Genomic DNA, 14898 nt, shown 5'->3' on the forward strand with positions numbered 1-14898 from the left:
GATAAGTTTTATGTTTTTTTTTTATGACAATATATGTATTAAATGGAATCTATTTTTTCCACAGGTGAAAGTTCCAGATGTTGAATTTTTTGTAAATTTAGGGGACTGGCCATTGGGGAAGAGGAAGGTATTGCCTATTCACCCCATCTTTTCCTGGTGTGGATCAACCGAAACCATGGATATTGTAATGCCCACTTACGACCTGACAGATTCCGTATTGGAGACAATGGGACGGTAATTTATTTTCATTTTACTAGATAATGTGGCTGTGAAAGGTAGATTGTCTAAAAAATTTTTTTTTTTTATCAAATACATAAGAAACATGTTTTGCATTTTACATTTAAACTTTTTGAGATTTGACCCAAAAACTGGGTACACACTAGAAGATATATGTGCAGATCAATTGATTTGCAGATCCATCCTGCCCAGTGGCGGAACTTGTGGGTTGTGGGCCCAGGTGCAAATGTATAATTTGGGCCTCCCTGCTACACACCAAGCCAAGTTCACAATATGCAACACGGCAGTGGGAAACAGGGAGAGGCAGAGGGTGACAGGGAGAGGTCGGGTGTAACAGAGAAAAACGGTTACAGGAACAGTGTAATAGGGGTAGCAGTGGGCGCCTTTGTCCTCAGGGGCCCAGGGCACTGCACCTGCTGCACCAATGGTAGTTCCATCTCTGGTCCTGCCTGAGATTACAAGTGGGTGGGTGCACTTATATGCGCCCACCCAGTTAATCTTTCAATCACCGGTCGTCAGATCACTCATGCTCAAAGCAAAACTGTGTTGCACAGCCAACGTGATATACACCATTCACAGATATATATCGCTGGCACACACTAGCTGATGTTCCATCGATATTTTGGTCATTCAATTGAACGGTCGATATATTGCCCAGTGTGTAATCACCTTAAGTAATAACAGGTGTGCTATAACTTGTCAGCAGTCATTGGGTTGACATAAGATTAACCCTAACTGACAACATTTTGAACCTGTTAATAGTTTGAGGATGTCGACCTGGTGCCTGTTGATAGTTTGAGCCATCTTGATGTTCTGCTGTCGGCATTATGAACATTGACATGGTTTCTGTTAACTGAATACTTAATAATTAATGTGGTTTTTTTTCTGTAAAGACAGTAATTGGTTTACCTTTTGCCTTATGACATCCATCTTGCTAAGAGCTGTAGGTATGGTAAACCCTCACTTCAGCATAAAAGTGAAAAATAATTTGGGAAAATTATTGCAATAAGAGGACCTAACCAAATACAAACAAACCTCTTGGACTGATGTTACAATATTTTTTTTTTTGTGTGTGAAATGGTTCAAAAAATATAAAATATATAAATTTGCTTAAAACTTTTAAAACTTCAACATTGTTCTTAGTTATAATTGGAATTCTTTTTTTGACCAGCTTAAGAGGTATACACGAATACCTTCATTATTATTGCTGTATAGATATATATTTTTATTTTATTTTCTAATCAAGGAAAGAACACGTATTGCTAATTACTATTTTACATATTACTGTATATATACACCTTATTATTTTTTATCAATTTTCCTTTATGATACATTTTTACTGGTTGCCTTCGGCCTCTCAAATCAAAGTTTTATACTTCACTACCAACCTCTCCTTAACTTGGACTAAATATATTTCTAAATGTATGTGTAGATACAAGGGGTTATTTTGGTTTACTCCTTCTGGCAAATTCCTTCTTAGATGGACAAAACCATATGCACTGCAGGTGGGGTAGATGTTACTTGTGCAGAGAGAATTAGATTTGGTTGGGGTTTTACTTCAAAGTTAGATCTATATTGCAGTGTCAAAATAATATCATTGTCGGCACAGTCAGGGTGTACCGTGCCGATAACACTGATTGTACTGACTGTAATAAAGCACGTTGAACAGGGACCACACACACACTACCTCATAAGTATGTACATGTGATCTTTACACACATTGGCATTAGAATTTATATACCTATCATAAAGGTTTAAAAAAAGAAAAAATCTCACCATACAGCGATTTACAGAGCTAAAAATATATATTTTTTAAACTTCTAAATTCTTTTCTTTCCTATACTTTCATTACTTTGTTTTTAATATTTCGCTTCACCTATCCCTGACACAGGGACTCTGATCATCCTGTCAGATATTTAATAAAAATTCAAAATGACTACAGGTGAAGGACGGCCTCAGAATCTTTCATTACTATCTAACATTATAAATAAAGTACTTACTCGTTGTAATTTTAAGTCTGAACAGACTAAGTGCATGAGTAGTGCATCCAAAACCTAAACTGATTTTCTTTTCTTTTTCTACATTGTATATTTCCAAATCAGTAAAGAGCACCCTTAATCAGGGGGAGAATATATATAATACTCCCCACTGGTGAGAAATAATTTTTCCATCCACACGTTTAATTAATACGGTTAACACCGTTTATGGTGCGGGTCCCCTACCCCTATTTTGGATCAGATTGTCTGTCCTAACTGTCCCTTTTGAAAGTAAATATCATGCCCATTGAAAAGCTGTATCAAGGAGCAACAATATTTACAAAGGAAAAAGCAAATAAATTGGCAAATTTTGGGGTTGTTCTGCACATACGTCTTGCTCATAAGAGCACAGCGTCGGCTTTGAAGCAGATGTAATGTCTAGTTAAGCCTGCTGCACCCCAGTGCCTGTTCCAGTGGTAGTTATACCACAGTTCATTAATCAATATAGAACTTTGAAGTGGCAGTGGGGAAAGTACCGTTTACATTAGTGTGGGAAATTGGCACTACTAGGAGATTCCTTATTAATGGAGCAGGCACAGAGGAGGTAGATTATCAGTGAAATACTTTAGCTGGAGGTGTATTATGATATTTCAGAAAGGACATTCTTACTTGGAGTATCATATCATTTTAGGAGGGGCCATATCATTATAATCTCATTTGTGTAACATGTAGGAGATCTAGGTGTAGCAAGTCATGGCCCATTTGTTTTACAGCTACAGGATTACATAATTTTAATAATGCAATTATGTAATTACAGCTATTATATTATTGTAGTTTTGTAATACAGTTATTGCATCATTGCAGTTAGGTAGTACAGATTGTGTAATGGTTAGTAATACTGCCTCACAGCACTGAGGTCATGGGTTCGATTCCCACCAGGGCCTTAACTGTGTGGAGTTTCCTCTTTGTACATTGGTTTCCTCCCATAATCCAAAAATATACTCAAAGGCTTATTGGCTCCTGACAGAAATTAACCCTAAGTGTGTGGTAGTACATGGGCAGACATGATGAGCCAAGTGGTTCTTATCTGCCATCAAATTATATTTTTCTTTGTTAGGTAATAAATAAAAAATGCTGGGGACTTGCTTTAAGGAGAATTTGGATATAGACATGATTTGTCTAGGATGAGAGTACATAATGGCAATACAGAGAGCTATGTCATGTAAAGAACAGGTTGGCTTTTGTGGCTTAAAGAGCATTGGAAATAGAGCAAATGTTAACTCTGGGACAAAGTTTTATTTTTCTTCTTGTAATCAACATATAGCAGCAAATGCATTTACAACGCACTCACCATCTAGTGATTTTTCCAGTGTTGCAGTCTGTGTGTAACCCTGACCCTTCCACAATTCTCCGATAGAAACAGGCTGATTGAGGCCGGACCTGATGTCACACAAACTCCCTGAAAATACCTGGGCAAGCCCGGCTTTTTTTTTACACTCCCAGAAAACAGCCGGTTACCACCCCAAAACGGTAGCTTCCTTTCAGTCAAATTATGAAGGGATTATGAATAAAAAAAGAAAACTTTCTGCCACTACAGATTCAAGTAATGTGAGGACTTTGAGGCCTTTGTATAAAATTGAACAATCCATTCAAATTAAAATCAAATCTGTTCTCAAAATTTCCAAAGTTGTATGGCTGAGTGAATTGTACTGTCTTATCTTTCCTCTCAGAGTACTATAATTCTACTGCTGCATGTTGGCACTGAGCATCTGTCCCACACCCATAGTCATCGAATACGCAGCCCTTTATAACATTTCAATAAAAGCAAATGAATAAAAAAGGAAGCTACTGTATGTCGATTATTATATAGTATGCTGTACTCTGCTCTTTGTATACTGTATAAGGAACAGAACATTCCTTTTGAGAGAGCTAATCATTCTATCTCCCATATGGCTGAAGCTGAAATTTCAAAACCTATTTCTCAGTAAATAACAAGCATTAGGCCATGTCTACATAGAACACAGGGCCTTATTCTAGTTCACTCTTTCTGACAAAATCCTTCTTAGATGGACAAAACCATGTGCACTGCAGGGGTGCAGATGTAACATGTGCAGACAGAATTAGATTTGGGTGAGTTATTTTGTTTCTGTGCAGGGAAAATACTGACTGCTTTATTTTTACACTGCAATATAGATCTCACTTTGAAGAAAACCCCACCCAAATCTAATTCTCTCTGCACAAGTAACATCTGCCCCACCTGCAGTGCACATGGTTTTGTCCATCTAAGAAGGATTTTGTCAGAAAGAGTGAACTAGAATAAGGCCCACAGTGAGGAGTATTCAATGTTTTTTGAAAGTCTGGCTCACTGCTCACTGTTCTGTGTCCCTGTGATCTCGCTGAAGCGCTCTGCACTTTTTCTCATCTCCTCATTTCTGACTTCCTCAGTATTCAACGTGTGGCCAGCTCGCCGGCCCCTTTTGCGAACTAAAGCTGGCCATACATCAGAAAGATATTGTACCCAATCATACAATCTAAATTGATTGTAAGATGGATTGTATGCAGATTGTGTGCACATCTTGTGTACACAATCATACAATCAATCATAAGATGGATTGTATGACTGATTGTAAGATGGATTGTATGCAGATTGTGTGCACATCTTGTGTACAAAATCATGCAGCAGATGGATTGTATGACTGATTGTATGATGGATTGTGTGTAGATTGTGTGTCCAAAAACCACCAAGGACTGCTGGGGATTTCAAGGGAAATTGTACACAATCATGAGTGCAATCGATCTTAAGATCGATCTTTCTGATGTATGGCCAGCTTAAGCATAATTATGCAAGTTCAAATGGGAGTGCTGTAACTGGAGAGATCTGTTTTCTTCTGCTCTCCACGTGAGCTGGTCAGACTAGGATATTCCTGAGCAGGGTGTTCATCTCAGCAGCGTGTTCCTCGCATTTGTGGACTTGTATTTTTTATACAAAGGTTTAGAAAGGTTAATGTTTTGTTCAGTATTTATTTTACAACAAATGGCTGTGTGACTATTTTAATTGGGTTTGTGCAGACGGGTGTATTTTGATCTGTTTGGCCTTTATCCTTGTGTTGTGCTTTTGGCATTGTTTCTTTGCCCTGTGAGAAATCTGTTGAATTGTCTGTTATGTCAGACTCCTCCCATCATTCTGTGCCTCCACATTGCTGCCATGTATGTGCTGTCTGCTTACTATACATGTGATGTGATGGCCTTCTGCAGTAACTTGCTGTTGTCCTGTAATTATTTTTATTGTCTGATGGGGTCCCAGAGCAAAGTAGTTTGAGGACCCCTGCTCTAGTTCATTCAATTTTTTGTTATCGGTATTGTCACTTTTTTTATTGGTGTCAAGTGTATGTGATTTGTTAATTTCTACACTGTTTTGTGTACTGTATGTAATTATTTTTGTGCGCTTTTTTTAAATTATATTTGAACCATGGTTTCTGTATCCATGGCAGTACACACAAGAATCCAGTGGCCTTGGTGAGAGTGTGATGCTCAGGCGTTTCTATAATGGATGCAATGTGCATTGTGCACACGGGCCCCTGGGTCCAGGGGGGGCCCACACTGCACACACTGCACCTACTTATTTTAATTACCCCTCCAGAGTCCTGCGGTGGCATCTAGGGAATGAGGACACAAATCACTAGAAAAATGGCCATGTGGCCATTTCCGAGTGATTTGCGCATGAGCACTGGATAAGTTCCCATGGACAAGGCACGGGTGCCATTTTCCTGTAGACTGCGCATGCACAGTAGACTCTGGCATAATCCCAGAGTCTACTCACCGTCAGAGAGGTGGGGGCCTGCTGCAGAGGCTAAACGCGGGTCCCCTCCTCTCTTAAAATGTTCCTTGTTTGATGTGGTGTCACATGTTACATGGTGTAAGCACAGCCCCATGGCACACGCAGGGTACGGATGTGTGGGTTTCATGGTCAAGGTAGTGATGTGGATGTGTAGGAGCAAGGGAGGGGCCCCAAGATTTTTGTTGCTGTCCTGCCCCTGGCCTGGCTCATGAGGTGCAGCAGCACAGCAGATTCATACAGTCCAGTCCACTCTGCAGCTGCAGACATTGGAGGCTAGGGATTGCATGAATGAGCCGCATTTCCTGAGAGGACGGGCGTGATTGGTGCCACATGCTGGATAGCGCACAACCTCCCTCTTCCCCTATTCAACGTGTCAGGGGCTTGCTGCCCCTGTTGTTGAATTTGTACCCCCTGGGTGAATGCCGCAGGGAGCCGGGGGGACATTGGAAGGCAGGGAGATTGGAGCCTCCCTGCCTGTGCTGGATGCTGCACACAGCAGCTGGGGGGAGAAGGAGGTCTGGCGGTGAAACAGGCAGCAGAAGCTGCCTCCCCGAGGAGACTGGGCAGGCAGAGGAGGTGGAGGGAGTGCTGCGCTGGTCCCGCTCATGCATATGTAATGAGCGGGACCCAGTGCAGTGAATATTAATGAGTGGCTCCCCGACCCCTGCTGACATCATGTAAAAAATTTTTTTTTAAATTGAAATATATATTCATGTGCTGCAAGTACATGAATCCAAATAGCAAGACCTTTCAAATAATAAAATGAATGATTTTTTGACACCAAAAAAACAAACAAAAAAAAACCCTTTATTTTACAAGAACACATTCCAGTTCACCATAAAAAGATGTCGAATGCAAATCGGTGAAACACGGCGAAAATCCCGGTGAAAGCAGTTCTCCCTCCTAGCAGTGAATACACTCTTGGCGAATTAGAGTTAAAATCCCATTGAAATACACCAGTGAATTGCAGTGAGCATGAAACGAAGAACTGGCCGGCATTCACTGTTCGCATCGTTGAATAGGGTGAATCAGATTTTCAGTGAAAAGATTCATCGCAAAGCGTGAAAACAGCCCGATTCACGGAAAAACGGTAAATCCAGAGCATTGAATACGGCCCTATAAATGTTGTGGTTGTGCTGCCAGAATATTAGTTGTGCATAGTAATAGCTATCAGGCAGCAACTTACTTTTGAACAGTGCATTGTAGTTAAGCCAAATATAAAGCTACTGTACACCCATACATATTACACATACTGTACTGTTTGCGTGTATTTGATCAAAGATAATTATAATTTCTGATCGTGGCAACAAACGGTACTTGTTTCCTAGCACGGCTCCCATCGTAGGTGATCGCTAGAGACCGGATTATATGCATTTGCATATTTGCATATGCATTTGCATATTTGTCCGATTTTCAGTAGTAATTGCATATTTCACCTAAATGTACTGATTGTGCATATTTTGACAGGTTGCCGGTGGAACGCTGAGCGTGGCCAGTACAACAGTATCCATTCCCCTTTTTCTGCTATCTGTAAGCCAACTCCTCTGATAGGCCGACAGAAGCGCCCATCAGAGGAAAGGATTGAGTGAGCGGCATGTCAGCGCGGCGGGGGGTGGAATGTGGGTGGAAGAGCTGATACGCTGCTAAACAGTGCAGTGTGTAAGCTCTTCCAGCTACATCCCACACCCGCCGTGCTGACAGGCTGCCCGCCTCTGCTGACACGTGGGAAATCATTGCGCGCCGTGCGGGTGCTGGAAGCCGGAGTCAGTGGCGCTTCTGAGCTACACTAAACAGTGTTCTCAACCACACAAGAGTGAGAGTGGGCCAACGGTGAGTGCTACTGGCACTTACAGTGCAGTACAGTATTTGTGTCACTGCTGGGGGCATTATATCCATTTATCTGCTGGGGGCATTATATCCATTTATCTGCTGGGGGCATTATATCCATTTATCTGCTGGGGGCATTATATCAATTTATCTGCTGGGGGCATTATATCCATTTATCTGCTGGGGGCATTATATCAATTTATCTGCTGGGGGCATTATATACATTTATCTGCTGGGGGCATTATATCCATTTATCTGCTGGGGGCATTATATCCATTTATTTGCTAGGGGCATTATATCCATTTATCTGCTGGGGGCATTATATCCATTTATCTGCTGGGGGCATTATATCAATTTATCTGCTGGGGGCATTATATCCATTTATCTGCTGGGGGCATTATATCCATTTATCCGCTGGGGGCATTATATCCATTTATCTGCTGGTGGCATTATATCCATTTTACTGCTGGGGGCATTATATCCATTTATCTGCTGGGGGCGTTATATCCATTTATCTGCTGGGGGCATTATATCCATTTATCTGCTGGGGGCATTATATCCATTTATCTGCTGGGGGCATTATATCCATTTATCTGCTGGGGGCATTATATCCATTTTACTGCTGGGGGCATTATATGCATTTATCTGCTGGGGGCATTATATCCATTTTACTGCTGGGGACATTATATCCATTTTACTGCTGGGGCATTATATCAATTTTACTGCTGGGGGCATTATATCCATTTTACTGCTGGGGGCATTATATCCATTTATCTGCTGGGGGCATTATATTCATTTATCTGCTGGGGGCATTAAATCCATTTATCTGCTGGGGGCATTATATCCATTTATCTGCTGGGGGCATTATATCCATTTTACTGCTGGGGGCATTATATCCATTTTTCTGCTGGGGGCATTATATCCATTTATCTGCTGGGGGCATTATATCCATTTATCTGCTGGGGGCATTATATCAATTTATCTGCTGGGGGCATTATATCCATTTATCTGCTGGGGGCATTATATCAATTTATCTGCTGGGGGCATTATATACATTTATCTGCTGGGGGCATTATATCCATTTATCTGCTGGGGGCATTATATCCATTTATCTGCTAGGGGCATTAAATCCATTTATCTGCTGGGGGCATTATATCCATTTATCTGCTGGGGGCATTATATCAATTTATCTGCTGGGGGCATTATATCCATTTATCTGCTGGGGGCATTATATCCATTTATCTGCTGGGGGCATTATATCCATTTATCTGCTGGGGGCATTATATCCATTTTACTGCTGGGGGCATTATATCCATTTATCTGCTGGGGGCGTTATATCCATTTATCTGCTGGGGGCATTATATCCATTTATCTGCTGGGGGCATTATATCCATTTATCTGCTGGGGGCATTATATCCATTTATCTGCTGGGGGCATTATATCCATTTTACTGCTGGGGGCATTATATCCATTTATCTGCTGGGGGCATTATATCCATTTTACTGCTGGGGACATTATATCCATTTTACTGCTGGGGCATTATATCCATTTTACTGCTGGGGGCATTATATCCATTTTACTGCTGGGGGCATTATATCCATTTATCTGCTGGGGGCATTATATTCATTTATCTGCTGGGGGCATTAAATCCATTTATCTGCTGGGGGCATTATATCCATTTATCTGCTGGGGGCATTATATCCATTTTACTGCTGGGGGCATTATATCCATTTTTCTGCTGGGGGCATTATATACATTTATCTGCTGGGGGCATTATATCCATTTATCTGCTGGGGGCATTATATCCATTTTACTGCTGGGGGCATTATATCCATTTATCTGCTGGGGGCATTATATCCATTTATCTGCTGGGGGCATTATATCCATTTATCTGCTGGGGGCATTATATCCATTTATCTGCTGGGGGCATTATATCCATTTATCTGCTGGGGGCATTATATCCATTTATCTGCTGGGGGCATTATATATATATTTTACTGCTGGTCATATACTGCTTACTAATTGTATGCTGATTTAAATAAAAAACTATAAATTACTGTATATTTTGTATTTTTTATTTTGCATATTTTGAAGCTTTTCATGCATATTTTAAGTATTTTTCATGCATATATCGAGCTTTTTTTGTTGCATATAATCCTGTCTCTAGTGATTGCATACCTTAACTTAAGGTATGCGATGGACGCGACCTACGGGATTTTAGGGCTATTTTTAGCCTTTTCCCCGACAATGAAAAAATCGCGTCCATCGCATACCTTAAGTTAAGGCATGCGATGCAACCGATGCGATGGACCCGATTTTACATAGGGAACAATGTTAAATGGGCCAATGGACCAGATTTTTCATTGTATACCCACCCTTATGGGTATTTTACATGGCAAATGCCCCCCCATAGTTAACGCCACCCCACGATGAACGCCAACCCGAAGCGTGGCGAGCGCAGCGGTACGTGTCCTCCGACCTTTTCATACCCCCACTATCCACGTCGGCGTGGAGTTGACTTTATATAGTGTGGCGAGCGCAGCGAGCCACCAAGCCTGAAGCGTGGTGAGCGCAGCAAGCCCCGCGAGGGGATGCGTAATATCTGTGAAGTAATGCGCGTCCCCTCGCGGGGCTCGCTGCGCTCGCCACGCTTTGGGCACTATATAAAATCAACTCCACGCCGACATGGATAGTGGGGGTATGAAAAGGTTGGAGGACGCGTACCGCCACCCCTCGCTTCGGGTTGGCGTTCATCATGGGGTGGCGTTAACAATGGGGGGGGGGGGAGCATTTGACCCATCAGGGTTGGGAAACAATGAAAATTGGGGTCTGGGGGGCATTTAACATTGGGGCCAATGTAAAATCGTGTGTCAGGGACCATTTTACATTGATTCCAATGTAAAAATCGTGTTGATTGCATTGCATGCGATTTGGTTGCATGCGATGCGATCGACGCGATTTTTGGGGTCCCGATGGATACAATTTTTAACGCTGGCGCCGTGCTAGGAAACAAGTACCCAACAAACATGTAAAGACCCCCAAATGTATACTTAAACACATCCAAGGACAGGTACTCTGAAAGGAACACGTCTTTGCAATATGTAAAATGAAAGTGATTGCATCGACAGTCATTTCACGTTCTTGTTCTAAAGGGGGATACTCTAAACTTGCCAACTTGAAATCAGGTGTTGAGTTTGCCTCACTGCTACCTTTAGCTACTTGCCCTGGGTTGTTTTTGTTTGCCATGTAAGCATTTTCTGGGCTTTGGGGGAAAGCTTTTGATCTTTTCCATGTTGTGTTTACTTGTATGTATAGGTGGATGCTATATATATATGCAATATATATATATATATACTGCATACCAAGCTGTCAGGGTGTGTGCAATGTCCTTGTTAAGTTATAAGTATTCTGTTATTGTATAAAAAGAACTGGAGTGAAGGTTAACGTAGCACTCTGAATACCCTGGGGTCTCACCCTAAATGCCCCTAGAGAATAAACACGTATATGTACAAATGGGATTCAAATACTAGGCGCTTTTCTTATGGGCAAGATCAAATCTGAGGATGTAAAATATGAGGGTGCCGAGTGTCAAAAAATGGAGAATACTTCCCTTAATGTCGAGACAGTATCTCCTTCTATCTGTGTTCTTCTCTATTTCTTTCTTTCTTCTTTTTCTTGTATGTATTTCCCCTAAAGGATTTGGAAATATGAAAAGAGAAGGTACATATACTGGGTTATATTATTCCTTTAGAGATATATCTCACAGCTCCTCCGGTGAATTTGTAGGCGTACCAAAAAACTCACTATGGGGAGTGATTAAACACATGTGTCTGGGTATCTTTCTACTAGGTGACACGCACCCGTACTCACGATGTAAACGGTGGTATAACACTCGTGTGCGTGTCACCTAGTAGAAAGATACCCAGACACATATGTTTAATCACTCCCCATAGTGAGTTTTTTGGTACGCCTACAAATTCACCGGAGGAGCTGTGAGATATATCTCTAAAGGAATAATATAACCCATTATATGTACCATCTCTTTTCATATTTCCAAATCCTTTGGGAGAAATACATACAAGAAAAAGAAGAAAGAAAGAAAGAAATAGAGAAGAACACAGATAGAAGGAGATACTGTCTCGACATTAAGGGAAGTATTCTCCATTTTTTGACACTCGGCACCCTCATATTTTACATCCTCAGATTGGATCTATGCCCATAGGAAAAGCGCCTAGTATTCTGTTATTGTGTCTTTAATTACTTCAGAAATGTCTACAATGTTTAACCAGTGTGGTCTCTTTGGCAATTTATATTTATTGGGGAGCCATAAGGTCAGGTACAGTACAACCGTGACTTGATATACAGCAAGATAGGTATGTGACATCTTTTACGCAGGGAATCATAGTAGCAGAGGGGAGAGGTTTTGTACATCCATACTGAGTAATGCCTGGTGAGGTACAGAGTAGCATGAGTTTGTCCTATCCAAGGACATTCAGGGCCATAATTAGGGTCATGCAGACGTTGCTCAGCACCCAGCACATTTCCACTGAGGGGGTGAACTAACCCCATCCACCTGTGATTGTCTGCCTATGTAAGCACCACCACAGATGCAGTGCTAACTCAGGGTTGCCGACTCTCCCGGAATGGCGGAAGTCTCCCGAAAATCAGGCCCCCCTCCCGGCCCCCCGGAAGGGTGGGCAACCCTCCCGGATTCAGGGGGGACCCCCCTGCGCCCCGGATCGCGGCATTAAAATGCCGGAATCCTCGGGTCTCAGAGGAGGGGGCGGAGCTAAAATGACACAATCGCGTCATTTTAGCCCCGCCCCCTCCATGGAGATCTGTGAATTCGGCAGTTTCTCATCATGGGGCGGGGCTTAGTGACATCACACTTAAGCCCCGCCCCCTGAGCGGCTGCTGGAACTCTCCTCTCCGGGCTTCTCCCGGAGAGGAGAATTATAAAGTCAGAAACCCTGTGCTAACTGCTGCAATGTATAATAGTGGTGAGTCCAGCTTCTCTGCCAGACACACATCTGCTAACATACATTACAGCGGGCAGCACAGCTTTCTCTCCTCCCGTGTGTTCCGCCTTTCCTCTTTCCCTCCTGCAAAATCTTATGGATTTCCTCCAATCACAGGAACATCTGCAGGGACTTTCTCATTTCCTGTAGTGTCCAGAGGCAATTCCCATAGGAGCACAAAAAACATTTGCAGCTAGAATCTATATTGACAGCGGACCTCCCTGTGAGATTGTGATCAGAGTCTTCTGTTGAGCCAGATTGAAAAGGGTGCACGGCAGTGTTTCGTCTAAGCTGTGCGCGTGTGAGTGCGCACCCAACTCGTTGAGCGTGGGCACAGACATCACAACAGAGCGCACAAAGGGATGTTGCCGCACGCATGCCTGTCAGAGCTGCAGCCGGCAGCAGGCATGTTTTAGTTGAGCGGTCGCACAGGGCGCCACCATATTGGTGCCTGGAGCCAGCCTGCGTGCTCTGTGCGTGCTGTTCGGCATCTGACGTTAGAAGCTGGCGTCACACAGCGTGCATAGCACGTACTGAGTAGCTCAGCAGCAGCGGCTAACTGAAGTCACTGGATTTAGGCACGACAGCCCCATGGTAAGGGGAATGTCACTGTGGGGGCATATATGTACCTGGCACTGTGGGGGGCATTTATGTACCTGGCACTGGTGGGGGGGCATATTATGTGTAGCTGGCGCTGCTGGAGAAAAATAGAAATAAAAAACAAATATCAACATATATTAAATCTATGTCGATATTTGTTATTATATGTAATATGTTTGATTAAAAAACTGATGGTGTGCCTTATCAATTTTTAATTCTTGTTTAGTGTGCCACGAGTTATAGCCTATATATGTGGCGTTTGAAGTCTGAAAACATTGAGGCAACATTGGGGGACGGGTAATGTGAGTTGGGTCCCCTTAATCTCTCAGGGGCTGCAGTCCAGACCAGCTTTACCTCCTCTTTCTCACTGTTACCGCCCCATCTCTCTTCCTTTGTTCTTCTCCTCCCTGTTCTTCCATTGCCCAGATCATTTACAATTTAGGTGGATCCAAGTTGTGTGAAAACATTATAGGGGCACCAACCTTGAGATAGAGTACATGAGGTAGTATTCCAGGTGGGTTCAGATTATGCAGAAACTCTACAGGGTAAGGAATGGTGTCCCTCACCTCCATCACAGCATCAACTGAAAACACATGTCACCCCTTTAGGGGTGGAGTTTTGAAAAATCCCTTCTTAGTGGGTGCCTACATCACAAACAAAAGAAAGCAACCACTCCTCATGGTTCCGGAGATTTTGTGATGAGTCAGTAAGTCAGTCAGTGGTATTTGGCTTTTTTGTACTTTATCTCTCTCCAAGGCTTAGTACATAGACCCCTAAATCACTAAAGATGGGATGTATTAAGCATTGCATCTATACTAATCACATACAGTATGTACTTACATTTGTGATTACTATCATGAAGGAGAGCTCTTCCCATTAAATATGTCCTTTAGGATGTCAGGACTTCCATGTTTCTGCACATGTGGTGGCCATAAAGGGGTACTTGGAAGAATCCTATTAAAAGCCGCATTCAGTAAAATGCAGAAAGAAGCCCATAGGCAGCAAAAGCTGGCATTACCCACCACATCCACTTCCCATTAAGCATTGCAATTTTCAGCTTGCTACATATGGAAAATTCCCCGAGCCAAGATGTTCCAAATTTACTGTGCTTATGCTAGATATTTAGGGGCAGATTTATTAAGCTTGGTGAAGTGATAAAGTGGTTGGTACTTTATCACCGGCCAATCAGCTCCTACCTGTCATTTTTTGAACCAAGCCTGTAACTACACAGTTGAGAGGTGATTGGCCGGTGATAAAGTAACAGCCACATTATCATTTCACCAAGCTTAATAAATCTGCCCCTCAGTACCTTAATACCATATTAACCATGTTGAGATCAGGATACCAATGCCAGCATCCCATTGGAGGAAATCGGTTAAGTAAATTACCAGCCAATCTATTG

The 14898-nt window shown here is 42.4% G+C and overlaps 1 protein-coding gene across 2 annotated transcripts in view; it reads left to right on the forward strand.

Moving 5' to 3' along the window:
• POGLUT2 (protein O-glucosyltransferase 2) overlaps window positions 1–14898 on the forward strand; it is a 110353-nt gene that overhangs the window by 43053 nt on the left and 52402 nt on the right. For both annotated transcript variants that reach the window (XM_083168649.1, XM_083168648.1), the window contains exon 5: window positions 65–234. In XM_083168649.1, coding sequence (XP_083024775.1) covers window positions 65–234 — 170 coding nt within the window. The remainder of the gene's footprint in view (window positions 1–64; window positions 235–14898) is intronic.

Source organism: Crinia signifera, chromosome 2 (genome assembly GCF_055691185.1).
Source record: "Crinia signifera chromosome 2, ASM5569118v1, whole genome shotgun sequence".
Taxonomy (NCBI): Eukaryota; Metazoa; Chordata; class Amphibia; order Anura; family Myobatrachidae; genus Crinia; species Crinia signifera.